Source organism: Mustelus asterias, chromosome 28 (genome assembly GCF_964213995.1).
Source record: "Mustelus asterias chromosome 28, sMusAst1.hap1.1, whole genome shotgun sequence".
In the NCBI taxonomy this organism is placed as follows: Eukaryota; Metazoa; Chordata; class Chondrichthyes; order Carcharhiniformes; family Triakidae; genus Mustelus; species Mustelus asterias.
Window position 1 is genome coordinate 29,346,162 of NC_135828.1, and position 27,434 is coordinate 29,373,595.

The 27,434-nt window shown below is 44.7% G+C and overlaps 1 protein-coding gene and 1 non-coding gene across 5 annotated transcripts in view; both read left to right on the top strand.

Moving 5' to 3' along the window:
• Positions 1 to 27,434, top strand: part of LOC144480360 (serine/threonine-protein phosphatase 2B catalytic subunit beta isoform) — a 106,809-nt gene that overhangs the window by 49,966 nt on the left and 29,409 nt on the right. For all 4 annotated transcript variants that reach the window (XM_078199781.1, XM_078199782.1, XM_078199780.1 and 1 more), the window contains exons 3-8: positions 1,653 to 1,777; positions 8,046 to 8,157; positions 10,053 to 10,198; positions 13,998 to 14,137; positions 14,237 to 14,314; positions 25,511 to 25,605. In XM_078199781.1, coding sequence (XP_078055907.1) covers positions 1,653 to 1,777; positions 8,046 to 8,157; positions 10,053 to 10,198; positions 13,998 to 14,137; positions 14,237 to 14,314; positions 25,511 to 25,605 — 696 coding nt within the window. The remainder of the gene's footprint in view (positions 1 to 1,652; positions 1,778 to 8,045; positions 8,158 to 10,052; positions 10,199 to 13,997; positions 14,138 to 14,236; positions 14,315 to 25,510; positions 25,606 to 27,434) is intronic.
• LOC144480382 (small nucleolar RNA SNORA84) lies at positions 8,272 to 8,409 on the top strand. Its single transcript, XR_013495662.1, has one exon. It is a non-coding gene; the product is annotated as a small nucleolar RNA SNORA84 (small nucleolar RNA).

A 27,434-nucleotide genomic window follows, 5' to 3' on the forward strand; every position in this document is an offset into this window, starting at 1 on the left:
AAGAACAAATTTCAGGTCAATGCGGGAAGAAAGAGGTGGATAGTTCTTTAAAATAACCAAAGCAGGCACAGAATGCACCAAATGATGACGAACTCTGCTGTAAGATTCTATTGCCAGAGGTAAACACGCACTCAGTATAATCAGGCTGCTGCTTCTGATTCATATTATAAAGAAGAGTTTGAAACACGTTTGGATTTGTGTACCATTCATAGCAAGACTTTCTAGTTGTTCCGTTCCTGGACAATGACAGCAGAAAGAACTGACTGGCGTCGTCTGCCTCACTGAAATGAAAATACACTTTTTTAATGTGTAAATTTTTCAAATAGTAATTATACTTAAGATTATAATGCATTGCCTTCCTGTTAGGGTCCTGCAACCTGTATTCCTCAAGCACCTTATACCTTAAATATTGTGAGAGCTAGGGACCTGCTCCTCATTGGATGCTGGGTGATGTCGAAAGTAAATTTATTAAGCTGAATTATCAAGTGTCAGACACCAGGTTGCAGCTAACTTATCACAATTCGCTTTTCAGTGCCATTTCTTTTTAACTCTCTGTAGATACCACCAAAGGTAAAGTTAAAAAAGCAAATAGATAATTAACGAATGTTGGTGATGAATGAATGTAAGTGTCAGTCCACATTTTGAAAGGGTTTGTAGAATTTTGGGTGGAAGCCAAGACTTCATATTTTTAAATGAGTTCCCAAGGGTGGATAGCTCTATATTTTGCACCTTGTGTCGAAGGCACTGCAGGTGTTCCATAGCGTTAGGAGACTGATTAACCTTTTTGAAGAAGGATCTGATGAAGGGCACAGACAAAAAAATTAATATTCGACTGTGTTTTGATACTCTTCTTATACTTTTCTTCTTGCTCCCAGCTTAGTTGAGAAGTTAGTCAGCAAGACCGCTCACAGCAAGGAACTACAGCAGGTGCTGCATCAGTTGCCATACACTAGAAAAAGTTCAGCTAATTGACCTTTATTGCACGGTTGCTAAACAGTTAACTGTCAGTATGTGATTTATGTAATTAACCCTTCTCACTGCTGCACACAGAATCTAGATTAAGCCTCTTATTATTAGTAATCACTGATTGCTGCCTGATTAAGCAAAATTATAATACGTTAATACTGTTCAACAGACACCCCTGAATGTAAGCTGATAGCAGGAGCCTGAAGGTTAACATTACCGTATCCACTTTGTTTCAGGCTGGATTTACCATTGGTTTGAAGTGTGCAATTTTCAATGTGATCTCATCAGTAAAAACAAAAATCTCAGATGATTCCATTTAAACTAGAATAACATCATTTTAACCTGGTTATTTAAGTGTGGGTGTCAGTTAGCTCAGTTGGATAGATGGCTAGAGTGTGATGCACGATGACGCCAGCGGAGCAGGTTCGATCCCGTATCGACTAGGAAGGCCTGTCTCCTTGCCTCTTCCATGCTTGTGGAGTAGTGCCCCTCGTGTCATATATAACCAATGGGGCCTCTCCATTGAAGATAAATATCTGTGTTCTTTATGGATGATAGCTAATTACTTCCTTCACGCACAAAGTGAAAGGAGTGCGTTTCTATGCAGTAGATGTTCTGGGTGAGTATCGGTGCTTTGATGATAAATGTTGATTTGAGTCTAAAATGCAGCTATTGTCTTCTTCTAGTATGCGGTGACATTCATGGTCAGTTTTTTGACATGATGAAGCTATTTGAAGTGGGAGGGTCACCAGCCAGTACCAGATACCTCTTCCTTGGCGATTATGTGGACAGAGGTTATTTCAGCATAGAGGTAAGCAGGCTTGGTGAAATCCCATTGCCAGCAGACTTTGCTTTGCCCAGTAAGTGAAGAGGAAGGACGGTTGGATGAGAGAGTGCAAGAACGATCATTGTTGAATTTGAGCTTGGATCAGTCTGTTTTGTTCATTTTGCAAAACAAGTTGCTTTCTGTTATCCCATTAGATATTATCAATTATTGACTTAATCATACTAGTTTTGTACTGCATTTTAGCAATGTAAAATGTTCATCTGCATTGCAGGATACGACATTGATGGTCATGTTGCATTTCTGGGGGTCAGTGTTGTTGAACCCGAGTTGGGATTCTTGCTGTCGATTGCTGTTTGCCTCTTACAGAACTGCACCTTAAACAAAACAGGGATCAAGTTTAACCATATGCACGCAGAAATTGCATAATCTGCTGTACAGATTTCTCTCAAGTAACTCATTGGTCAAGAAAGCACAATATTGCCACTACCAATTCTGAATTCGGTACCCAGCAGGAGTCGGCTCTTCCTAAACAGGAGGGGAGAAATGCTTCAAAAAGTGGTCTTTGTAGAAATAGCCTTTAATAGACTATTTTTTTCAGTTTTGGAACAGACCAGATTTGCCACTTTTATCTTGTAGTGTCATGGGGGTTTCCTCTCTTCAAAGATGCTCCCGAGGAGTCTGCCGATGATCTTGAACTGTTTGAATATATATTCAGATTTCTGCGTTCAAGCGCACATATTAAACCATATTGCACATGGCACCGTGCTTAGTGCTACTGCCTCACAGCGCCAGGGACCTGGGTTCAATTCCCGGCTTGGATCATTGTGTGGAGTTTGCACGTTCTCGGTGTGTCTGCGTAAGTTTCCTCCGGGTGCTCCAGTTTCCTCCCACAGCCTGAAAGACGTGCTAGCTAGGTGCATTGACCTGAAGAGGTGCCATAGTGTGACGACTAGGGGAATTTCACAGTAACTTCATTGCAGTGTTAATGTAAGCCTTATTTGTGACTAATAAGTAAACTTTAACTGATGGAGTGCTCATAGCATCATTGTTATTCTTGAAAATCATGCATGAAATCCAAGCATTTGTCACGCGTCACACTTTCAGCTTTTATGATGAAGGACGATGTTTTTCAGATGAAGCCTGTTGGTCTGTGCCAAATCTGGCCAAAACTTGAGGATGTACAGTTCTGCAGGCGCTGCTATGAAAAGCCAGTCTCCTCTTATTCTCATAAGCACACCCCCCAGTTGAGATCACTGCATAGTTTTCAAGAGCAGGAGCCCTCTGGCTAACTTTTTCTCGCTCCGGAGTTGGTTGTAATGCCCTAACCACTCTAATGAAATCAGTAACTTACCTGAATTGGACCTTGCCCTTTTGGCACAATTTCCCAAACCAAGCAACCCTTGTTGGCTGGTTAAGGCACTGCTTGAGGAAGAGATCCCATAAATATTTTAGTAATGTTATTCCCTTTTCCCTGTTTAGTTGTCCTGGCCCAATTAATAAGTGACTAATTAAAATCTCCCAAACAACTTTATTTTAATTTGTCTTTTTAGGTTGAATACAGCTTTCTTCTTTGATTTATTTTCACAATTTGGAGGTTTGTAAAGCACCCTAAAAATGTAACAAGCCTTATTTTTAACATTAATGTCCAACCATATTAATTCCTTTTCCTTCAGCATGTGTTCTCATCTTTTCCGGTGTTGCCACTCCAAGTCCTATCTCATCATTTCTATACTGTCTCCATTTCTTCTAAATAGATACTTGGCCAGTATTTATTTTCCACTTTGTCCCGTTTGAAACCAGTCTTTTTATTTGAGCCTAGATCTTGCAAGGGATGGTCATTTAGTCCATCAATCATGTTCCGCAATTTAATGAGACCAATGCCGATCTGTAACCTATCGCCATATAGGTATCCTTGCTCTATTAACCTTAATACCTGGATTATCAAAAATCAATCAATTTGGGTGGCACAGTGGTTAGTACTGCTGTCTCACAGTGCCAGGGGCCCAGTGTCAATTCTGGCCTTGGGTGACTGTGTGGAGTTTGCACATGCTCCCTGTCTGTGTGGGTTTCCTCCCACAGTCCAAAGATGTACAGGTTAGGTTGTTTAGCCATGCTAAATTGCCGCTTAGTGTCCCAAGATGTGTAGGTTAGTGGGATTAGCAGGGTTCATACATGGAGTTACAGGGATAGGGCCTGGGTAAGATGTTCTGTTTAAGGGTCAGTGTAGATTTGATGGGCCGAATGGCGACCTCCTGCACTGAAAGGATTCCGATTCAGATCAAAAATTAATTGATCTCTCATCAGTTGCTGTTTGTAGTTGGAAGAGAGAAAACTGCCTTCACTTTCCTCAATTTTTTATGCAATACATCAAATTATGCAATACATCAACCGATGCTATACACTAGATACAACATCTTCATGCACAGGTTCGAACAAGACTTCTTCACCACACAGGACCTTCAACCGATGCTATACGCTAGATACATCGATGACATTTTCTTCCTTTGGACTCATGGTGAACAATCACTGAAACAACTCTATGATGACATCAACAAGTTCCATCCCACCATCAGACTCACCATGGACTACTCTCTGGAATCGGTTGCATTCTTGGACACACACATCTCCATTAAGGACGGCCACCTCAGCACCTCACTATACCGCAACCCCACGGATAACCTCACAATGCTCCACTTCTCCAGCTTCCACCCTAAACACGTTAAAGAAGCCATCCCCTATGGACAAGCCCTCCGTACACACAGGATCTGCTCGGATGAGGAGGATCGCAACAGACACCTCCAGACGCTGAAAGATGCCCTCATAAGAACAGGATATGGCGCTCGACTCATTGATCGACAGTTCCAACGCGCCACAGCGAAAAACCACACCGACCTCCTCAGAAGACAAACACAGGACACGGTGGACAGAGTCCCCTTTGTCGTCCAGTACTTCCCCGGAGCGGAGAAGTTACGGCATCTCCTGCGGCGCCTTCAACATGTCATTGATGAAGACGAACATCTCGCCAAGGCCATCCCCACACCCCCACTTCTTGCCTTCAAACAACCGCACAACCACAAACAGACCATTGTCCGCAGCAAACTACCCAGCCTTCAGGAGAACAGTGACCACGACACCACACAACCCTGCCACAGCAACCTCTGCAAGCCGTGCCGGATCATCGACACAGATGCCATCATCTCACGTGAGAACACCATCCACCAGGTACACGGTACATACTCTTGCAACTCGGCCAACGTTGTCTACCTGATACGCTGCAGAAAAGGATGTCCCGAGGCATGGTACAGTGGGGAAACCATGCAGATGCTGCGACAACGGATGAATGAACACCGCTCGACAATCACCAGGCAAGACTGTTCTCTTCCTGTTGGGGAGCACTTCAGCGGTCACGGGCATTCGGCCTCTGATCTTCAGGTAAGCGTTCTCCAACAGCCTTCATGACACACGACGGCGCAGAGTCGCTGAGCAGAAACTGATAGCCAAGTTCCGCACATATGAGGGCGGCCTCAACCGGGATATTGGGTTCATGTCACACTATCTGTAATCCCCACAGCTTGCCTGGACTTGCAGAGTCTCACTGGCTGTCCTGTCTGGAGATTATACACATCTCTTTAACCTGTCTTAATGCTCTCTCCACTCAGATTGTTTGTACCTTTAAGATTTGATTAGTTGTAAGTATTCGCATTCCAACCATTATTCTGTAAATTGAGTTTGTGTCTTTATATGCCCTGTTTGTGAACAGAATTCCCACTCACCTGAGGAAGGAGCTTAAGGCTCCGAAAGCTTGTGGCTTTTGCTACCAAATAAACCTGTTGGACTTTAACCTGGTGTTGTTAAACTTCTTACTGTGTTTACCCCAGTCCAACTCCGGCATCTCCACATCATGGCCGCTTATTATCCAGGCATTAATTTCTCTAATCTTCCCATTCATGTCGTAGAATGGCAGTGTAAATCAGAGATTACCACCTGTGAAACTCTTATCTTCTGCCTGTTTCTTAATCGACATTCATCTTTCTAGACTTCAGACCACTCTGCTTACATTATTAACTTCAACAGGGGCCACAGTAACTGATTGCTGTCTTTCTTCCACAGCCCTTTCCAGTCAGCGCAGTGTTAATATATCCAAGCATCTAAGAGCCAACAAAACAGCAGGAATGTCTGTCTAACTTGTAGTTGATAGACTGTTAAGTGTCAACTGAACTGCGTTGCAGAAATGTTGATACGTAGGATTCACAAGGATGGTTACATGCGCTGCTTGACTCTTGAGACCCTGCTGTGAGCCTGGATGACCCTTGAATGGGATTGCAGTGTGTTCACTGGGAGCTTTCCACTAATGGTGGGCGCTGTTAGGCATACTGTGTTTTGTCAACATAGCTAACCACTTCCAACTTTAAAAAAAAAGTTAGGCATGCGTTTTTCATTTAACTGGGCCCACTGGTATTGGGGGTGTGCTCCTCTTGAGAGAAACATTTATAAAATAATTTAGTGTTTAAGGAGGCCAGTCAGCTCATCACGCTTGGACTGGCTCTTTGGCAGAGCTATCCAATTAGACACACTCCCCTGCTCTTTTCCATTGGCCTTGCCAGTTCTTTTCACTTGTGTGTCCATTTGCTTTTTGAAAATTGTTGAATCTGTTTCCACCATCCTTTTCAGACAGTGCAATCCCGATCATTTACGTTTGATGTATTTAAGAATAGATTCTCCTCATCTCATCTCTGCTTTTTTTCTTTGAATTATCTTAATTCCATGTTGACTGATTATCAACTCACCCACTATTTAAAAACTGCTCCTCCACATTTACTAAACCACATCAATTTAAAACAGCTGTGTTCGATCTGCCCCCAGTAATGCAATAATGTAAATGATGCTGACTTCTGCACTCCCTCCACAGAACTGGAGTTGGTCATTCCTGTTAGTTTATTCTTTTTTGTCTAAGTGGCATTGTGTTCCTGCCCAGTGATACGATTGATCCAGACCAAAGGAGCAGAATTTTAAAATTTAACCTTAAAATTTCAGTTCAATAAGCAACACAGATTATCTCCTCCTCGCCAATGAATTTCCACTCTTGTGTGTCAGTCATGGCTCAGTTCATAGCACTGACTCACCTCTGAGTCAGACAGTTATGGGTTCAAACCCCTCCCAGAGAGTTCGGCTCACACCCAGGATGAAACTTCAGTGCATTACTGAGGGAGTGCTGCACTGCCAAGACATTAAACTGAGGCCCCTGCCCTTTCTCAGATAGAGAACCGGGTGGCACGGTAGCACAGTGGTTAGCACTGCTGCTTCACAGCTCCAGGGACCTGGGTTCGATTCCCGGCTTGGGTCACTGTCTGTGTGGAGTTTGCACATTGTCCTCGTGTCTGCATGGGTTTCCTCCGGGTGCTCCCACAGTCCAAAGATGTGCGGGTTAGGTTGATTGGCCATGCTAAAATTGCCCTTGGTGTCCTGAGATGCGTAGGTTAGAGGGATTAGTGGGTAAATATGTAGGGATTTGGGGGGAGGGCCTGGGTGGGATTGTGGTCGGTGCAGACTCAATGGGCCGAATGGCCTCTTTCTGTGCTGAAGGGTTTCTATGATTCTATGTTAAAGATCCCGTGGCAGTATTTCCAAAAGAGCAGGCGAGCTTTCCTTGCTGTCCTGTCCAGTGTGTGTTTAATGCAGGAGTTCCCTAATTGTGGTCCAGTTGAGAACTCCAGGACAGCAATGGCTGAGGCTGTATCACAAACATGCACACAATGTTTGTAGTTCTGAGGACCCTAGAGTCTCCCAAACTATTGTAGACAAAACCGTTTGCCTCGGTCAGCAATTCCTCCCCCCACCACCCATCGCTGCTCTCACTCCTGCGGTTGCACCGATTTGATGTGGGAATGCTGGCATTAATGATCTGAAATGTTGTGATTTCAAGAAGAAATTAGATATAGCTCCTGGGGCTAAAGGGATATGGGGGGAAAGGGGGGGAATCAGGATATAGAGTTTGATCAGCCATGATAATGAATGGTAGAGCAGGCTCAAAGGGCTGAATGACCTATTCCCCTCCTAGTTTCTATGAACGAATGTTTCCCATTGCCTAGCACAAATTCCATTCACCAAGATTAAAACAAAGGTATATCAAAATCATCATGATGTTTGGTACCAACATTTATATCGCTGAACTATTGAAAATAAACTGCCTAACTCATGAGTTAACTTTTCCAATATTTCACAGCTTCTTGTGGAAAGGTGCCTATATGTGTCTGCTAATCTGAATCCTAATTTGATGTTTTTTTTTAAACAGTGTGTACTCTACTTGTGGGCTCTTAAAATTCTATACCCAAATACGTTGTTCCTTTTGCGCGGGAATCACGAATGCCGACACCTCACAGAATATTTCACATTTAAACAAGAATGTAAGTAACTGTTAGCTTATATTGCATAGTTTAAGAGCAGGCTGTGTGACTTGTATTCTGTAGCTGTATAATGTTGAGGGTGATTAATAATGACGAGTCTATATTCTGGGGTTTGCCCTGTGGTTACTGTAAACTGGGATGACCGTACAGTTCTGCAGTTATTAAGGATGGGCAAATAGTAACACTGTGATATTCGCATGGAGCCTGTAATGGTTGATCTTCAGTCTCTGTAGCCCGGTCACAGAAACACTGAATTGAATAATTTGTGCTTTTAATTGTCAGCTGCCTTTTAAACTAATGGGAAGGTTTTGTCAATATCTTCAAGTTGAAATCCACATTGGATAGCTGTTCACTGCTTGTGCATCCCAGTCATTATTCAGAGCCTCTTATTCTGGTCTTGGTGGCACTCTGTGGAACAGCAGCTGTCACTGGTGATTGGCCGTGGATGCTTTGCAATAGTGGAGCTTTAACCATGGTGGGGAAAATATTTCTTCCTATATGCTACAAAGTGCATAGTTGAGTTGTGGCTGTGAGTACCTGTGTCACACAGAGAAGGAAGAGCTCTGTGTCAATCCCAGTCTGAGTTTACTGATCTGTAATGGTTGCAGTGGTGACACTACTGACTTTATGCCTCAGGTGGTGGGTGCTGAAATCTGCCAGGTTCTCACTCCTGGAATTTTCATTAGGTGAGGACAGAATCGAGTGGGCAACCTGTTCCCATTGTCCATCTCTGACGTGGGAAAGGCCTTGGGCTGCTGGAGGGTGGCTGGAGCCTGGGTCTTGTATCATCGCAACTAAAGAATGCTAGGGGAAGGAGGAAGAGAAATATTGGCACACAGATAGTTGTCTAGACTTGGGGTTACAATAGCAGAGGTAGTTGTTAATGTTGGAATCATGCTGCAGTAGAGTTTGGGGGAGGCGTTGGCTCAGTGGTATTGTCGCTGGACTAGTAATCCAGAGTCCCAAGATAATGCTGTGGAGACCTGGGTTCGAATCCCACCATGATAGATGGTGAAATTTGAAAATCACTGTTGATTGTTTAAAAACCCATCTGGTTCACTCATGTCCTTGAGGGAAGGAAACCTGCCAACCTTACCCACAGCATGTGACTCCAGACCCACAACAATATCATTGATTCTTAAATGCCCTTGGGGATAGGCAATAAATGTTGGCCCAGCAGCGGCGCCCACATCCCATGAACAAATGATTTTTAAAAATTGCTAGTTAAGAGCAGTTGTCCCCAATTGGAGAAAGATTAGCAGTGGGATTCTCCAATCCCATCCATGGTCAGCGAGAATGGAGAATTTGGCATTCCAGTCATAACTCCATTCATTTTCAACACCACTGGAGAATCCCAGCCGCCAACGAGATTTTTGGTGTTGGGAGCACTTTGAAAAATTGTGGCAATTGGGAGAATGGGGATGGGATTCCCTGATCTCATTCATTCCCGCCCGGATGCCAGCGAGAACGGATAATTTGGTGCTCAGCCAAAACTCCATTTGCTTTCAGTGGCACTGGACAACCCCAGCCGCGGGTGAGGTGGGAGGTTTTTGGTGTAGAAATATAAAAAACAAGTTCACACTGGATGCTGAGAAAACACGGGGAAACTATGTCATTACTCTGCTGTCTTAGAAATAAACCTGGCTTAAGGAAAAGACTGGCTTTGGACTCGCCCTTTCCTCAATATATGATTAGTGAGTCTCTGAGAGACTGAAGGACTCTACTTGGAAGCAAGCAAACTCTATGGGCTAAAATGACAAAAGGGTTCGTAGTGGGAAGGGAAGAGGGATGAAAGTAAATGTTACCCAAGGTAAATATGAATATTTAATTGCATAATTATTTAGTAGGCGGCAAATGCAAGACCAGAATATTAATCCACATTTCTTTTCAAATAGGTAAAATCAAATATTCGGAAAGAGTGTACGATGCGTGTATGGACGCTTTTGACTGCCTTCCCCTTGCTGCACTGTTAAATCAGCAGTTTCTTTGTGTTCATGGAGGGCTTTCACCAGAAATTCATAGTTTAGAAGATATTAGAAAAGTAAGTATTTTGTACAATGTTTATGTAAATGTAGTAGCATCTCAGGCAGGGATGAGGAGAAATTATCTTCCACAATCTGCAGAAATTTCCAAGCTTGTATTTTTGATCACCATTTTGATCTTTCCTGTGGGTCTGGGTGATCACTAGAATACAAAAATACATTCTTATTTGCTCAGCCTCCACGTGTGAATGGATTACCCTTCAAGAAGTGCCTGAAAAGTTCTGTGTGACCCGTTGAGCTACAGTTGATCAGTGCCTGTTCACCACTCCTTCCCCTCACTCTCTGTAGTAGCTCTAATATGTTTCCCATGCCAGAAATGATAGGCAAAATATTATTTTTTTGTCATGCTCAAGTCTGCAGACAATGGAATAGAAGTTCCTGTTTTTTTTCCTGGTGCTTACTGACACCATCGCTGCCTCCCTTTAGAGACACCATTTTCCTTCATTCAAAACTGCTTCCTTGCCTGTCTTAACAAGCCTATGCTAAATACCTCCATATCTCTTAAGCTTGTGTCCCTTCTGTGAACACCTTTTTCTCAAAGTTCCTTCAGGATGTTCTTGCCACCCACCTAGATGCTCAATTTGCCCGTGTTTTCAGGCAAACCCCTTAAATCCAGTTTCCACATTCCCCACATTTGGCCACAGTACAACTTTGCACTTTGACTGTGTTACAGACAGAAAAGGTGATCAAAGATAGCCCTGACTCCTCACCTCACTACCCATCTGTAAACAGGTATTTTTGATTTCCCCTTTTATAAGCAATGTCATATTTTCTCCAACCCTTCAGTTTAGGAGTGATCCTATCATCTCTTCATGATCCCACAGCAAACTTAAGATGGGGTAAACCCCCCTCACCCCCAACCCTACCTTTTCCATTCTAACAAAAGAGGAGAAAGAGAGAGAGAGCAAAAAAAAATTATTGTTTCACGTTAAGTCCAGTGGTATATTAATTCAGAGAGGCTGGAGGCCGAAGTGAGTTAGTCCACTTTTCCACTAGCACTAACTTCCACGGGCTCAAGGGATAGGAGGGGGAGGGGGGGATCAGGATATCAAATTCGATGATCAGCCATGATCAAATGGATGGTAGAGGAGGCTCAAAGGGCCGACTACTGTTTCTAATTTCTATCTGTTTTTATGATAAGAGAAGCATGTAGAGATGAATTTGTAATGCACTGGTACAGGATTTCAGACATTCCAGTGGAAAACACTGTAAATGAGAGCCAGGCAAATTAAAACTGGACAGAGCTGATAATTCTCACTTCTTCCCCTTTGGACAGAGAATGCACATTCCTGGTCTGGTTCTTGAGATGGTTAATGTTTCATCCATTAATAATTTTACCAGAAGTTTTGGGGTCCTTAGTCTCTGTGGATGGGTTGTCTCTACGGGCCAGGGCTTTGTTTTAAATGTAAAGGATCCTTTGTGCATTTCCTCAGAATTTGATTTCTGTAGCCGTGTGGGCGTTCGTGCATCATTAGAGATTGCTGTGGTTTTCAGAAGGCTGGAAAGTCCTTTTTTGAGAGTTACAGCCAGTTCTGGCTTCAATCAGTGTAAAGCCTTAGGGCCTCACTTGTCTGAGACCATAAAATCCTGCTCGAGGTCAGTGGACCTTCCCATTGTCCGCCCCTTGCCTGCTCCGATTCCCGTGGCAGGCAGAGTGGTAAAATTCCAGCCTTAGTCTTTATCATAGAAATCATAGAAACCCTACAGTGCAGAAGGAGGCCATTTGGCCTATTGAGCCTGCACCGACAACAATCCCACCCAAGTCTTATCCCCGCAACCCCACATATTTGCCTCGCTAATTCCCTCTAACCTACGCATCCCGGGACACTAAGGGGCAATTTAGCATGGCGAATCAACCTAACCCGCACATCTTTGGACTGTTGGAGGAAACCAGAGCACCCGGAGGAAACCCACGCAGACACATTCCATTATCATTGATCGTTTTCTATCCCTGGTCCACCTCCATGGACATGGTATAATTTTGCTCTTATCTATCCCTATGTCATCATCACATCTCTGGCAAAATGCCCACTCCTGTTCACATAGCCTAAGGCTCCATCTTTTACTTTTTCTTGTTTGCTGTTTCTGAATGGCAGAATTCACAGCAATGGTATTCATTACACAGCCCTCTGGCTGCTTGCAACGCACACTTGTCTTGTATTATAATTACCCCCCCCATCCCCCATGCAAATTGACAAATGTCCCATTCTTTTCTCTTCAGTTTCAGCAACCCTTTGCTTACGGTCACTGTGCATTGGTGGAAGGGCCTACAGCATTTGAGTCCTAACAAGGCATCTTCATTGAAACCCCTTGCTTTGCCGCAATTTGTCTCGATCATTACTCTTCAAAGCTTGTCTTTTTAATCATTTTTTTCTCAGTTCTGCTTGGCAGCTTTCCTTCTGTGAAAAACAGCTTGGGGCATTGCCGACAATAAAAATACATGTGAGCTGTTTGGAAAACAGGCATGGTTATCCACTGTCAGGAGGGGTCTCCAAGGCGCGTGCTCTTTTTCCCCTGTAGTTGCATTTGCAGGGTATGGGGGGTTGGAAGGTTTTATGGAAGTGGGGACATATTAAAGGAGTGGTAATGAGATGAATTGGTTCTGAATCCAGAGCTACTGATATCCCCCACTGGACCTGCAGGTTTGGATTCTGGTATTGAGCAATTTCTGAGAACCACCTTCACAGGCTCAGATGAAGCAGAACTATTTGCTGCAAGGAGACCTGTAGCCAACCTTTATTGAGAATAGACGGCAGTCAGTGTCACCACTGACCTCAAATTGCACATGTCCATTGTAACCATCCACAGTGTATCAAACTGGTAGAAAAGCAAAGCGCTGTGGATGCTGGAAGCTCAAATAAAAACAATACACAGCAGGTCAGGCAGCATCTGTGCAGCAACAATTTGTGTTCAGCTCAAAGACCTTCATTGGACATTCAACAGTTCTGACAAAAGATCATCAACCTGAAACATCAATTCCTGTGCACAGACCTTTTGAGTATTTCCATCATTATCCGGCTGTTATGTATCAGAGTCTGATGCAGTCTTGGGCAAAGCTAACATATTCACCTCCAAACCCAATGAACAAACATGGCCTCCTAGTTTCAGCTCTTGATATGTCAAACCCAACAGTGTGCATTGGGCCCACTATCACAGCACATGGAACTGAAGGAATAAGACAAATTGAGGAACCCCTATAGAGCTATGGCCTGAGCTATTTAAATCCTATACCAACAACTGGGATTGAATTGTAACTCTTAGAAATGGGGTTAGAGTCATGTTAGAGGTTAAAATGCGCACGCATTAAATGGGAACCAAACTATTCATTTTCCTGCTTTACCTGAGTTGGGATGAGGGGCGTGAGCCATCTTGCGGAAAGCCAGTTGGTCATTGAAATATTATAATTGGGTTGCATGTCTTCATTTTAACAAGCATTGTAGATGATAGATGGCTGGCTCTTACAGGCCTCAGGGAAACTCTGCGGATTAAAAGGGGCCTAACTGTCTATAACTTCCGTTCTTCCTCATTGCCCTGATCTGACTGACATTGCGTCGTTTCCCCCCCCCCCCTTCACCAAATGCCTGACTGTCAGCCAAACTTTCTCAACTATTAGGCCCTCCCTTGCTCTGCAGGCATTGCCCCACCCTGGCCATATAGAACTTTTTCCAGTTTAAAATCCAGGTTATAGTCAGTTTTTTTGGAGCTGTCTAATTTGTAAGTGTTGCTGATTTATATCAATTGAAATTATTGTGTTATAAGTACTATTGACTCTCATTTTCCTGACTTGTCTCTTCACAGTTAGATAGATTTAAGGAGCCACCTGCATTTGGGCCAATGTGTGACTTGTTGTGGTCGGATCCTTCAGAGGATTTTGGAAATGAGAAAACACAAGAACACTTCAGTCATAATACAGTGCGGGGATGCTCCTATTTCTACAGGTGCTGTTTGTGGGCAGGTGCACGGTTTTGTCAATGTGCATTCAACTTCAGCTTTCTGACATTTTTAATGGATACTAATTGGCCACCTTTGTGTTTCAGTTACCCAGCTGTTTGTGAATTTTTACAACACAATAATTTGCTATCAATAATTCGAGCTCATGAGGCCCAGGATGCAGGGTAAGCAACACTGAATTAAACCATTTTCGTTGCAGTGACACAGATCGTACATTTTAACAGTTAAACAAGATTCTAAAAGCAAAAGCATGAACGTGAAAGAGGATCATTGACCTGTGGTTTTGTAATTCCAAAGGAGAAAGTGATGTGTTGGAGCGTTGCTAGTGCCGGATGGGTCTGAGTTGATGCTGATGTTATTGAATCCTCCTATAACCTGCCCAGTTCAGGTATTAGACACAGCTGAAAGCAATGCAAAACATGTGGTACAGAATCATCAGTCTGTGATCAGGCGCTGGGAGTTTGGATGTCATGTGAAATAGATTGTGCTGGACGGCCTTTATGTGGAATATCGTGCTAACACTCAGTGCAAAGCCGCACAGATGAAAATGGTCACTTGGGTTTCCAGAATTAGGGGACTATATCAAGCGATTGATATAGAATGATATAGAAACCCTACAGTGCAGAAGGAGGCCATTCGGCCCATCGAGTCTGCACCGACCACAATCCCACCCAGGCCCTACCCCCACATATTTACCCACTAATCCCTCTAACCTACGCATCCCAAGGGGCAATTTTTAACCTGGCCAATCAACCTAACCCGCACATCTTTGGACTGTGGGAGGAAACCGGAGCACCCGGAGGAAACCCACGCAGACACGAGGAGAATGTGCAAACTCCACACAGACAGTGACCCAAGCTGGGAATCGAACCCGAGACCCTGGAGCTGTGAAGCAGCAGTGCTAACCACTGTGCTACCGTGCCGCCCCACGCGGGGGCATTGGAGCGTTTGATACTCAAGCCCAAGTCCACAGTACAGCTGGAAAATTTATATCACAGGATCATGCACCCATACATTAACCATGATTAGTTTGAAATTCCTGACCAAACAAAGTGTACCACTGATGCAGGGGCGATTTCATAATGACCTTGATGTCTAGAGTTTACTGTATGTTGTGTTTACCATAGATGAAGTAGCAGTTAGCAGTGCTAACCACTGCCTCCATGGAGGTGTGGGGAGGGTGCACAATGTTGATCAGATTGGGGCAATGAGGAGGAATGGAAGTTATAGTCCTGCCATCCCCCTGCTGGTTGGCATTGGCCATGCTAAATTCTCCCTCAGTGTACCCGAACAGGCTCTGGAGTGTGGCAACTTGGGGATTTTCACAGCAACTGCATTGCAGTGTTAATGTAAGCTTACTTGTCACACCAATAAATAAATTTAAACTTAAGAACGGCTCAAATTTGTATCTCCTAACACTTTTTCCATTTACGTAACACTTTTTCCATTTACGTAATTAAAATGCGGAGATAACCTAGTAATAGAAATCTTCAAAAATAATGTAGCGAGTGGGTTTTAGACCTACATAGCACAGTGTAAGAACAATACAGCACAGGAAAAGGCCCTTCGGCCCTCCAAGCCTGCGCCGCTCATGTGCCCACTAGACCACTCTTTTGTATCCCTCTATTCCCAGTCTATTCATGTGGCGATCTAGATAAGTCTTAAACGATCCCAGCGTGTCCGCCTCAATCACCTTGCTTGGGAGTGCATTCCAGGCCCCCACCACCCTCTGTGTAAAATACGATCCCCTGACAACTGTGTTGAACCTTGCCCCCCTCACCTTGAACCTGTGACCCCTTGTGTTCGTCCCTCCGACCTGAGAAAAAGCTTCCCACTGTTGACCCTATCTATGCCCTTCATAATTTTATACACCTCTATTAGGTCGCCCCCCCCATCCTCTGTCTTTCCAGGGAGAACAACCCCAGTTTACCCCATCTCTCCTCATAACTAAGACCCTCCATACCAGGCAACATCCTGGTAAATCTTCTCTGTACTCTCTCCAAAGCCTCCACGTCCTTCTGGTAGTGTGGCAACTAGAACTGGATGCAGTATTCCAAATGTGGCCTAACCATCATTCTATACAGCTGCAACATCATATGCCAACTTTTATATTCTATGCCCCGTCCAATAAAGGCAAGCATGCCATGTGCCTTCTTCACCACCCTCTCCACCTGTGCTGCCACCTTTAAGGATCTGTGGACTTATACACCCAGGTCCCTCTGTGTGTCTATACTCCTGATGGTTCTGCCATTTATTGTATAGATCTACCGAAATGCATCACTTCGCATTTATCTGGATTAAATTCCATCTGCCATTTCTCCGCCCAATGTTCCAGCCTACCTATATCCTGCTGTTTCTCTGACAATGTTTATCACTATCTGCAACTCCAGCAATCTTCGTGTTGTCCACAAACTTACTGATCACACCAGTTACATCTTCCTCCAAATCATTTTTATATATCACAAATAGCAGAGGTCCCAGTACAGAGCCCTGCGGAACACCACTAGTAAGAAGTTTAACAACACCAGGTTAAAGTCCAATAGGTTTATTTGGTAGCAAAAGCCACACAAGCTTTCGGAGCCCCAAGCCCCTTCTTCAGGTGAGTGGGAATTCTGTTCACAAACATAGAAAGAAACATAGAAACATAGAAACCCTACAGTGCAGAAGGAGGCCATTCGGCCCATCGAGTCTGCACCGACCACAATCCCACCCAGGCCCTACCCCCACATATTTTAACCGCTAATCTACACATCCCAGGACTCTAAGGGGCAATTTTTAACCTGGCCAATCAACCTAACCCGCACATCTTTGGACTGTGGGAGGAAACCGGAGCACCCGGAGGAAACCCACGCAGACACGAGGAGAATGTGCAAACTCCACACAGACAGTGACCCGAGCATCGAACTCAGGACCCTGGAGCTGTGAAGCAGCAGTGCTAACCACTGTGCTACCGTGCCGAACACAAGGGGTCACAGGTTCAAGGTGAGGGGGGCAAGGTTCAACACAGTTGTCAGGGGATCGTATTTTACACAGAGGGTGGTGGGGGCCTGGAATGCACTCCCAAGCAAGGTGATTGAGGCGGACACGCTGGGATCGTTTAAGACTTATCTAGATCACCACATGAATAGACTGGGAATAGAGGGATACAAAAGAGTGGTCTAGTGGGCACATGAGCGGCGCAGGCTTGGAGGGCCGAAGGGCCTTTTCCTGTGCTGTATTGTTCTGTATTGTTCACAGGGCATATAACGACACAAACTCAATTTACATGAATAATGGTTGGAATGCGAATACTTACAGCTAATCAAATCTTTAAGATACAAACAATGTGAGTGGAGAGAGCATCAAGACAGGCTAAAAAGATGTGTATTGTCTCCAGACAGGACAGCCAGTGAAACTCTGCAGGTCCAGGCAGGCTGTGGGGATTACAAATAGTGTGACATGAACCCAATATCCCGGTTGAGGCCGTCCTCGTGTGTGGAACTTGGCTATCAGTTTCTGCTCAGCGACTCGGCGCCGTCGTGTGTCGTTAACCTGGCGTTGTTAAAACTCTTACTGTGTTTACCCCAGTCCAACGCCGGCATCTCCACATTATGAACACCACTAATCACAGACCTCCAACCGGAAAAAGACCCCTCCACTGCTACCCTCTGTCTTCTATGGCTAATCATGATGTGGAGATGCCGGCGTTGGACTGGGGTAAACACAGTAAGAGTTTTAACAACGCCAGGTTAAAGTCCAACAGGTTTATTTGGTAGCAAATACCATTAGCTTTCGGAGCGCTGCTCCTTTGTCAGGATTTGGAAATCAGGAAATCGACGAAGGAGCAGCGCTCCGAAAGCTAATGGTATTTGCTACCAAATAAACCTGTTGGACTTTAACATGGTGTTGTTAAAACTCTTTCTATAGCTAAGTCAGTTCTCCACCCATCTAGCGAGCTCACCTTTTATCCCGTGAGATTTAACCTTTTGCACCAGCCTGCCATGAGGGACCTTGTCAAACGCTTTACTAAAATCCATAAAGATGACATCCACGGCCCTTCCCTCATCAATCGTTTTTGTCACCTCCTCAAAAAACTCAACCAAATTTGTGAGGCATGACCTCCCTCGTACAAAACCATGCTGTCTATCGCTAATGAGATTATTCAGTTCTAAATGCGCATATATCCTATCTCTAAGAATCTTCTCCAACAACTTCCCTACCACAGACGTCAAGCTCACCGGCCTCTAATTACCCGGGTTGAGGTGTGGAATGGACTGCCTGCAGTGATAGTGGAGTCAGACACTTTAGGAACATTTAAGCGGTTATTGGATAGGCACATGGAGCACACCAGGATGATAGGGAGTGGGATAGCTTGACCTTGGTTTCAGATAAAGCTCAGCACAACATCGTGGGCCGAAGGGCCTGTTCTGTGCTGTACTGTTCTATGTTCTATGTTATCCTTGCTACCCTTCTTAAATAATGGGAACACATTTGCTATCTTCCAATCCTCTGGGATCTCACCTGTGTCCAGTGAAGAGACAAAGATTTCTGTCAGAGGCCCAGCAATTGCATCTCTCGCCTCCCTGAGGAGTCTAGGATAGATGCCATCCGGCCCTGGGGATTTGTCTGTCTTAATGTTCCCTAAAAAACTAACACTTCCTCCCTTGTAATTGAGATTTTTTCTAACGGGTCAACACATCTCTCTGAGACACTACCAGTCAACATGTCCCTCTCCTTTGTGAATACTGATGCAAAGTATTCGTTTAGGATCTCACCTACTTCCTTTGATTCCAAGCATAATTCCCCTCCTTTGTCCCTGAGAGGTCCGATTCTTTCCCTAACAACCCTCTTGTTCCTAACGTATGTATAAAATGCCTTAGGATTCTCCTTAATCCTGTCTGCCAAGGACATTTCGTGACCCCTTTTTGCCCTTAAGTCCCTGTTTGAGTTCTTTTCTACTTTCTCTGTATTCCTCCAGTGCTCCATCTGTTTTTAGCTGCCTGGACCTCATGTATGCCTCTTTTTTCTTTTTGATTAGACCCACAATTTTACTGGTTATCCACGGCTCTCAAATCCTACTTTTCCTATCCTTCCTTTTTACAGGCCCATGCCTGTCCTGCAGTCCTATCAACTGCTCCTTAAAAGACTCCCATATGCCAGATGTGAATTTACCCTCGAACAGCCTCTCCCAATCAACAGCCACCAAATCCTGCCTAATCCGGCTGTAGTTGGCTTTCCCCCAATTCAGTACCTTACCCATAGGACAACACTCATCTTTTTCCATGACTATCCTAAAGTTTACAGAATTGTGGTTACTATTTGCCACATGTTCCCCTACTGCAACTTTGATGACCTGACCGGGCTCATTCCCCAGTACTAGGTCCAGTATAGCCCCCTCTCTAGTTGGACTATCAACATATTGTTCCAAAGAACCTTCCTGTACGCATTTTATAAATTCTTCCCCGTCCAAGCCCCCAGCCCTAAGCGATTTCCAGTCTATGCAAGGGAAATTAAAATCTCCCACTACAACAACCCTATTTTTTCTGCACCTTTCCAGAATCTCCTTGCATATCCGTTCCTCAACTTCCCATGGGCTGTTGGGAGGCCTGTAGTATACCCCCAGCATAGTGACTGCGCCCTTCCTGTTTCTGAGCTCCACCCACAGTGACCCGTTACCTGACCCTTCCATATTGTCCACCCTCTGTACCGCTGTAATATGCTCCCTAACCAGCATTGCTACTCCCCCACGTCTCCTCGCCCCTCCTCTGTCTCGCCCAAAACACTTACGCCCCGGGATATTCAGCTGCCAGTCCTGTCCTTTTAACCAAGTCTCCGTCACTGCAACCACATCCAAGTTCCGCACAAGCATTAAGGCTCTAAGCTCGTCTGTCTTGCCCGTGACGCTCCTTGCATTGAAGCAGATGCACTCCAGACCTCCAGACCCACTGAGGTCATCCTCTCCCAGAATGTCCTTCCTCTTAGACAGCCTTGTCTTGGCCCCAACCTCGTCCCCAGCCTCTATGCTTATTGACCTATTGTTCTGATCCCCACCCCCCTGCCACATTAGTTTAAACCCACCCGAACCACACTCGCAAAACTCCCAGCTAGGATATTCGTGCCCCTCCAGTTTAGTTGCAACCCGTCCTTGTACAGGTGCCATCCTCTCTTGAAGACTTCCCAGTGATCCAAGAAATCGAAACCCTCCCTCCTGCACTAGTCCTTTAGCCACGCGTTCAGCTGTGCAGTCTCCCTGTTCCTAGCCTCACTAGTTGTGGCACTGGGAGTAGTTCAGAGATCGCTACCCTAGAGGCCCTGCTTTTTAGCCGACTACCCAACTCCCTGAATTGCTCTCTCAGGACCTCCCTGCTCTTTCTGCCTACGTCATTTGCACCAATGTGGACAATGACGTCTATCTGGTTACCCGCCCCTTTTAGGATGCTTCCTACCCGCTCAGAGACATCCAGGACCCCGGCACCAGGGAGGCAGACTACCATCCTGGAGTCTCGTTCATGCCCACAGAACCGCCTGTCTGTGCTTCCAACCATTTCATCCCCCACTACTATTGCTCTCCTGGTTCCTCTCTTTCCCTTCTGAGCCACAGAGCCCGATTCCATGCCAGTGACCTAGTCACCGTGGCTTACCCCTGGAGGGTCATTCTCTCTCCCCCTCCTCTCTCTCTCTCTCTCTCTCTCTCTCTCTCTCTCTCTCTCTCTCTCCTCCCCCCCCCCCCTTCCAAAATGGTACTTTGGAGGGGGACAACCACGGGATACCATCACTGACTGCTCTCTCCCCTCATCTCTCCCGTCTGACACCCATCCCTTACTGTTAAGGGGGACAACCACCGGGGTACACTCTGGTACGTGACCTTTACCCTTCCTAACCGTGACCCACGTGCCTTCCTCCCGTGGCCCTGGTGTGACGTCGTGCCTGTAACTTCTATCTATTAACTTCTCATTTTCCCTGACTAGACTAAGGTCATCGAGCTGCAGCTCCAGTTCACTAACGCGGTCTCTCAGGAGCTGCAGTTCGACGCACCTGGCGCAGATATGGACTTCCGGGAGGCTAGGCGACTCCGTGAACTCCCACATCTGACACCGACAGCAAAAAATTGGCCTCCCACTCATAATTACCCCTTTCTTTAAATTACTGGGTGAACGAAGAGCAGTACCAACCCTGTCTCTGCCTGTTTACGCCGAAGCCTGGTGAGCCAAAGCCCTTTAGCTCTCACTCTGGTCCCTGCTCTCTCCGCTTCCCGCAACAACGCTGCCCGCTGAATAGTGTGACCTGCTTTTAAACCTCCCGCGCGCTTAACAAAAAAACAATTTTCTTCCCAGGTCACCCCACGCCCGGACTACTTCCGCTTTTCCCTTAAAGTTAGTAACAAGGAAACCCCGCGAAAAGGTAAGTAATAAAAGTCGATCCCTTACCCTTTGTACTGTGGCCTCAAATCGCTCCTCTCAGCCTTGCTCCGGTAGAACAATTAGCTGGGTTTAGGTCCATATAACACAACTCAGTCTGTCAGCCTTGACTGGGTTTAGTTTAATATAGCATCTCTTAATCTAGCAATTAGTTTGGAGGACTGTGTTACACATAGTCTAATGGAGTTTGGATAGCAGTATAGTTGATGGTCATATGTGCAAATCTTGTGTATTAGTAAAAAATATGCAACTCCTATTCTGCAAATTAACTTCTCTGGGCTATGGTGGATGATTACTGCATCTGGATCATGTCTTCAACTAACCCTTTACAATCCTTTCATTGCTTGTTCAGCAGGAATCTTCTCTGTGCGGCTTAACTGTTAACCTATACATGTCCTTCAAGAGCTTGTGTTACTAAGTTGCCGTGGCTGCTACATCTCTGAACTGAATTTTTGTTAGCTTTTTAATGCTTTCCAATTCCCTTTTCTTCTTTTCTGTTAGTCTTTTTGGTTCTCTTCATTCCTAAACTTTAGGCTGTCTGGCCTGACAGTCATTCTTTCAGCAAGCCCCAAATTCTTTTCCTTCTAACGAATCTATCAAAAGCTTCTTTGGATCCGGGATCCATTAAAGTTCACCAGCGCCTCAGGCTAGAGGGAAGACATTTTACTATCCCAACACAACCCTGAGCTTTTAATGCCGTCAGAAATTGCCACAGTGAATTATTATTACAGATGTCACTCAAGCTCAAGTCAGTGGTCCTTTGGTATCGCCGAGGGGGAGCAGGGTAACCATGATCGCTGCTTTTCTGTTTATTCTTGGCTATGCTCCACTGGCTGTTACAGCGCTCCAGAGCAGGAGTTTATCTGATATGGGCTGTCATCAGAAATTGATCCTCGGGATTTAATACTTTGCACGGTGCTGCATACAGGCCCTCTCACTTCTCCCCTGTAACTTCAAAGAGCTTCAGAAACCCAGGGGATAATATAAACAGTATTTAAGCTTTGGGTTTCCAAAGTTTCTTGGCTAGAAGTGGTGATGGGGCAGGAGCGCTTCTGTGAAAACGCGATCTGTAAAGCATGTTTTTATTAGTGTTTGTGAAGTTTAGCCATTTGCTTGTGTTGTTTAATTTGATCAATAAACTGTTCCTTTTTAATAATCTTTCAGTATTGAGCAAGGTGGAATTTTAGCCTTGTCTGAGCTAATGCAATTAATTTTATTACAGTAGTATTAATGGGCACTGGAGAATAAATATGGTAAAGCATTATGAAGAAATTCTCTCCTGAAATAATCGATTTCTACAAACATGCTGCAAAAGCAGTAACAAGCCCTTGGATCCAGTTAGTAATCTGATTTGGTAACACTTTGAAGTAGGGAAAATGAATCACTCAACCAATTTGAGGGGGGTTCTGATATATTTGCAGACAGTGATGTAATGTAAATCTCCTGGAGTTGGGTGTATCGGAATCTCTAACGCAGCTCAATAATCAAATATATTATAAATGCTGAATTTTGCTTATCACTCAACTGATAAAGCAAAGTATCCTGCCTTTCATTTGCAGTTTATTTTCAATAATATTTTGATGGCATGTTTTGATTTCATAGAATCATAGAAACCCTACAGTACAGGAAGAGGCCATTCGGCCCATCGAGTCTGCACCGACCACAATCCCACCCAGGCCCTACCCCGATATCCCACCTGCTAATCCACACATCCCAGGACATTAAGGGGCAATTTTATCATGGCCAATCAACCTAGCCCACACATCTTTGGACTTTGATTTATTATTGTCACGTGCATTGGTATACAGTGAAAAATACTGTTTCTTGGGTGCTATATAGGAAAAGCATACCGTTCGTATAGTGCATGGGGAGAAGGAAAGGAGAGGGTGCAGAATATGGTGCTACAGTTATAGAAAGGTCAGCTTATTCAAAAGTCTGAGCAGCAGGGAAGAAGCTGTTCTTGAGTCGGTTGGTACGTGATCTCAGACTTTTGTACCTTTTTCCGACAAGAAGGTGGAAGAGAGAATGTCTGGGATGATTGGGGTCCATGATTATGCTGGCTGCTTTCTTGAGACAGCGATGCCGTACATGTTACTCAGCCACCTTTCTATAGGAAACCGGAACCTATAATAATGCGCAGTTCTTTGGCATGTGCAATCTTGGACTCCATCATACCTGTAATTACGTAGCATTCGCAATCATGTTACGCAAAGCAAATTAACTCTACGCCATAAGGCAACAGATCAGTATTAACCGTGGAATGAGATTTTCATTCAAATTGTCAGACTTAGAATCACAAAATAAGCATGCAGAAATGGAAATTAAAAGCATAAACCTTACTTGACAGCTCAGTGGGTTTGTTCTGGGAATAGTTGAGCCCCAACGGACCAATAGTTTGGACCCTGCTCTGTCACAAGTTAGCCAAGTTGGATTTTTCAGATTGCTGCAGTGCACACATTAGTAGACACCACGTTACCTCAGGCCATCAATCAGCAATAAATATATCTTCCCATGAATCTGAGTTGAGGGTGCAATCACCAAAGAGGCGGCAGAGTTCCTTCACGTATTACTCGAGATTGTGTTGAAAACAGCTCTTTTCAAACTCTGCACCCACAAACTTCAAACAGGGCACACCGTTTAATACAAGGATAAATCGGATTGAGCTTCATGGGCTTTAAATGTGCTGCAAATGTGTCGAGGTTGGGCGATCCTGCTCTAATGGGCTGAATTTTCCGAGTCCTTCTCAGGCAGGCTGCAAGCAATAGCACACTGGTCACTGTCCTGGCACCTTTCCACTTCCAAGTGGTTTTGCCAGATGTGGAGTCAAACCTGCACTGGTTACCCATCTGCTAGTGACAGACTTGGTGATAAATTACTCAGGCCTCCAGGATCTTCCGGTTGGATAGGCTCCCTGCTGAGGCTAAATCCTGGCAGATTCCTGAAGACAGCCTCCTAGTGGCTGCACACTCTCTACGACTCCCATGGGCATCAGAGAGCTATAGCCACAACCAAGCAATCCTGTGGGGGGGGGGGCTCCCACTCCTTCATGATGGATACTATTTTTAAATTTGCTGAGCTGTTCAAAAAGCATCTCCATCTCGAGGTGCCATTGCACTCCCCTGCCTACCTCCATGGTGGTCACTTCTCTCTCTGTTGCTGCTCTTTGATCTGTACTACAGATCCTCTGGATCTTCCACCTCAGAAATATTCCCATCCTGCCATCAATGAATGGGTAGCAAGCGCAGACGCGCCAATTAGGTGGCCCAGAATATGGTGCAGGCAGGCATCCAGGCGACACATATGCAGGTTCAGAAGTGTCATGTCATCCCAATGTTGCTGGAATATTCAATCCAGTGTGTCTGTTTAATTTCCATTTCTTGCATCCACCTTCTTAGAAGACCTTGTCCATTTTTGCAGTTGTTAGGCTGCACAGGCTAATTTCATATGGAACCTTTCCCATCAGACTCTGCTCGGTTACTGGTATCTGACCTCCTACAGGGGGACTGTTGCCATTATTGTCGGTTATCTCAGGCCAGATCCAAGCGCATGATCCAGGCTAATGCTGGCACACTGTATTGTTAAGAGGTATCTTCATTTGGCTGTAATGTTAAACTAAGGTCTCATTTTCCTTTCCCCATTAAATAAAAGATGCCTAAACACTGGAGACTTCCCTCTGGTGCCCTGATCAACATGTTAATAGTTATTTGTCATCTTGCTGTTTGCCGGAGTTGGGTATTTGTAATTAGGCTGTCGAGATTCCCTATGAAGTAACATTTTAAAAGCACTTCGTTGCTTTAAAGTGCTCAAGGATGTTTTGTGGTTTTGAAATGTGCTGCGTAAATGCAAATTATTTTTCTTCGGTCAACCAGTAATGGTAACTTTATAATAATTATAAGGCTAGTTTCATTGTTTTAAATTTATTGTGACTAAATATGATTGCTTTCAATATTTTTGTTTCTACAGCTACAGAATGTACAGAAAAAGCCAAACCACTGGGTTCCCCTCATTAATCACAATATTTTCTGCACCAAACTATCTAGATGTCTACAATAATAAAGGTAAGTTCTTTAATATTTATTTATTAGTGTCACAAGTAGGTTTACATTAACACTGCAATGAAGTTACTGTGAAAATCCTCTAGTCGCTACACTCCGGCATCTGTTCGGGTACACTGAGGGAGAATTTAGCATGACCAATGCACCTTAGCAGCGCGTCTTTCAGACTGTGGGAGGAAACTGCAACGCCCGGAAGAAAACCCCCACAGACACGGGGAGAACGTGCAGACTCGCACAGACAGTGACCCAATCGAACCCGGGTCCCTGGCATTGTGAGTCAGCAGTGCTAGCCACCATGCAGCCCATTTCAACCTTATTTCATTGGTTTTCACCTTTTTTCGAAAAAAAGTCTTTCCTTTTAGCCAGTACTGACAGAGAGACACTCATTGCCGTTATTGGGTGCTCCCAGATCATTGTCGTCTTCACACCCAGAACCTGTCACTAGAATATTTGATTGCAGGGGGACCTCATTATGATTGACAGTGCTCACTCTCACATGAGCTCATGAATTGTTACTGTAGAGGGTTATTGGATAGCGATCAGCATCGAGAATCTTGGCTAATGTGTATTTCCATGCCTTTGAGTATTGAGGACAATTATAGTAGCATTTGACCATTGCCATGAATAGAGCTAATTGGACAACCACCCGGGGAATATTTAGCCAGTGTACCTCTGTTTTACCTTTCACAGTGCACTTACCAACTCAGCTCTCAAAGTAAATTCAACATGTTATTAAAAACAGTCCAAAATAAAGTTGTTCTTCTGTCTTTGAAATGCCTCTCCCTATTTTACAGTGCTGTACTCACTGCGTCATAGAAACATAGAAGATAGGAGCAGGAGGAGGCCATTTGACCCTTCTGAGCCTGCTCCGCCATTCATTACGATCATGGCTGATCATCAACTCAATAGCCTAATCCTGCTTTTTCACCATAACGTTCGATCCCATTCACCCCAAGTGCTATATCTAGCCACCTCTTGAATACATTCAATGTTTTGGCATCAACTACTTCCTGTGGTAATGAATTCCACAGGCTCACCACTCTCTGGGTGAAGAAATGTCTCCTCACCTCCGTCCTAAATGGCCTACCTTGAATCCTCAGACTGTGACCCCTGGTTCTGGACTCCCCCACCATCGGGAACATCCTCCCTGCATCTACCCTGTCTAGTCCTGTTAGAATTTTATAAGTCTCTATGAGATTCCCCCTCATTCGTCTGACCTCCAGCGAAAACAATCCTAACCTAGTCAATCTTTCCTCATACGTCAGTCCCGCCATCCCCAAAATCAGCCTGATAAATCTTCGCTGCACTCCCTCGAGAGCAAGAACATTTTTCCTCAAAAAAGGAGACCAAAACTGCACACAATACTCTGGGTGTGGCCTCATCAAGACCCTGTATAATTGCAACAACACATCCCTGCTCCTGTACTTGTAACCCCTCACAATGAAGGCCAACATATCATTTGCCTTCTTTACAGCCTGCTGCACCTGCATGCTTACCTTCAGTGACTGGTGCACAAGGGCACCCAGGTCCCACTGCACACTCCTGTCTCCCAATTTACAACCATTCAGATAGTAATCTACCACCTTGTTTTTGCTTCCAAAGTGAATAACCTCGCATTTATCCAAATTATACTGCATCTGCCGTTGATTTGCTGGTCCAAAGATGTGTGGGTTAGGTTAATTGGTCATGCTAAACTGACCCTAGTGTCAGGGAGATTAGCAGGGTAAATATGTGGAGTTATGGGAATAAGTTCTGGGTGGGATTTTGGTTGATGCAGATCAATGGACCAACTGGCCTCCTTCTGCACTGTAGGGATTCTATGATTGATTTGC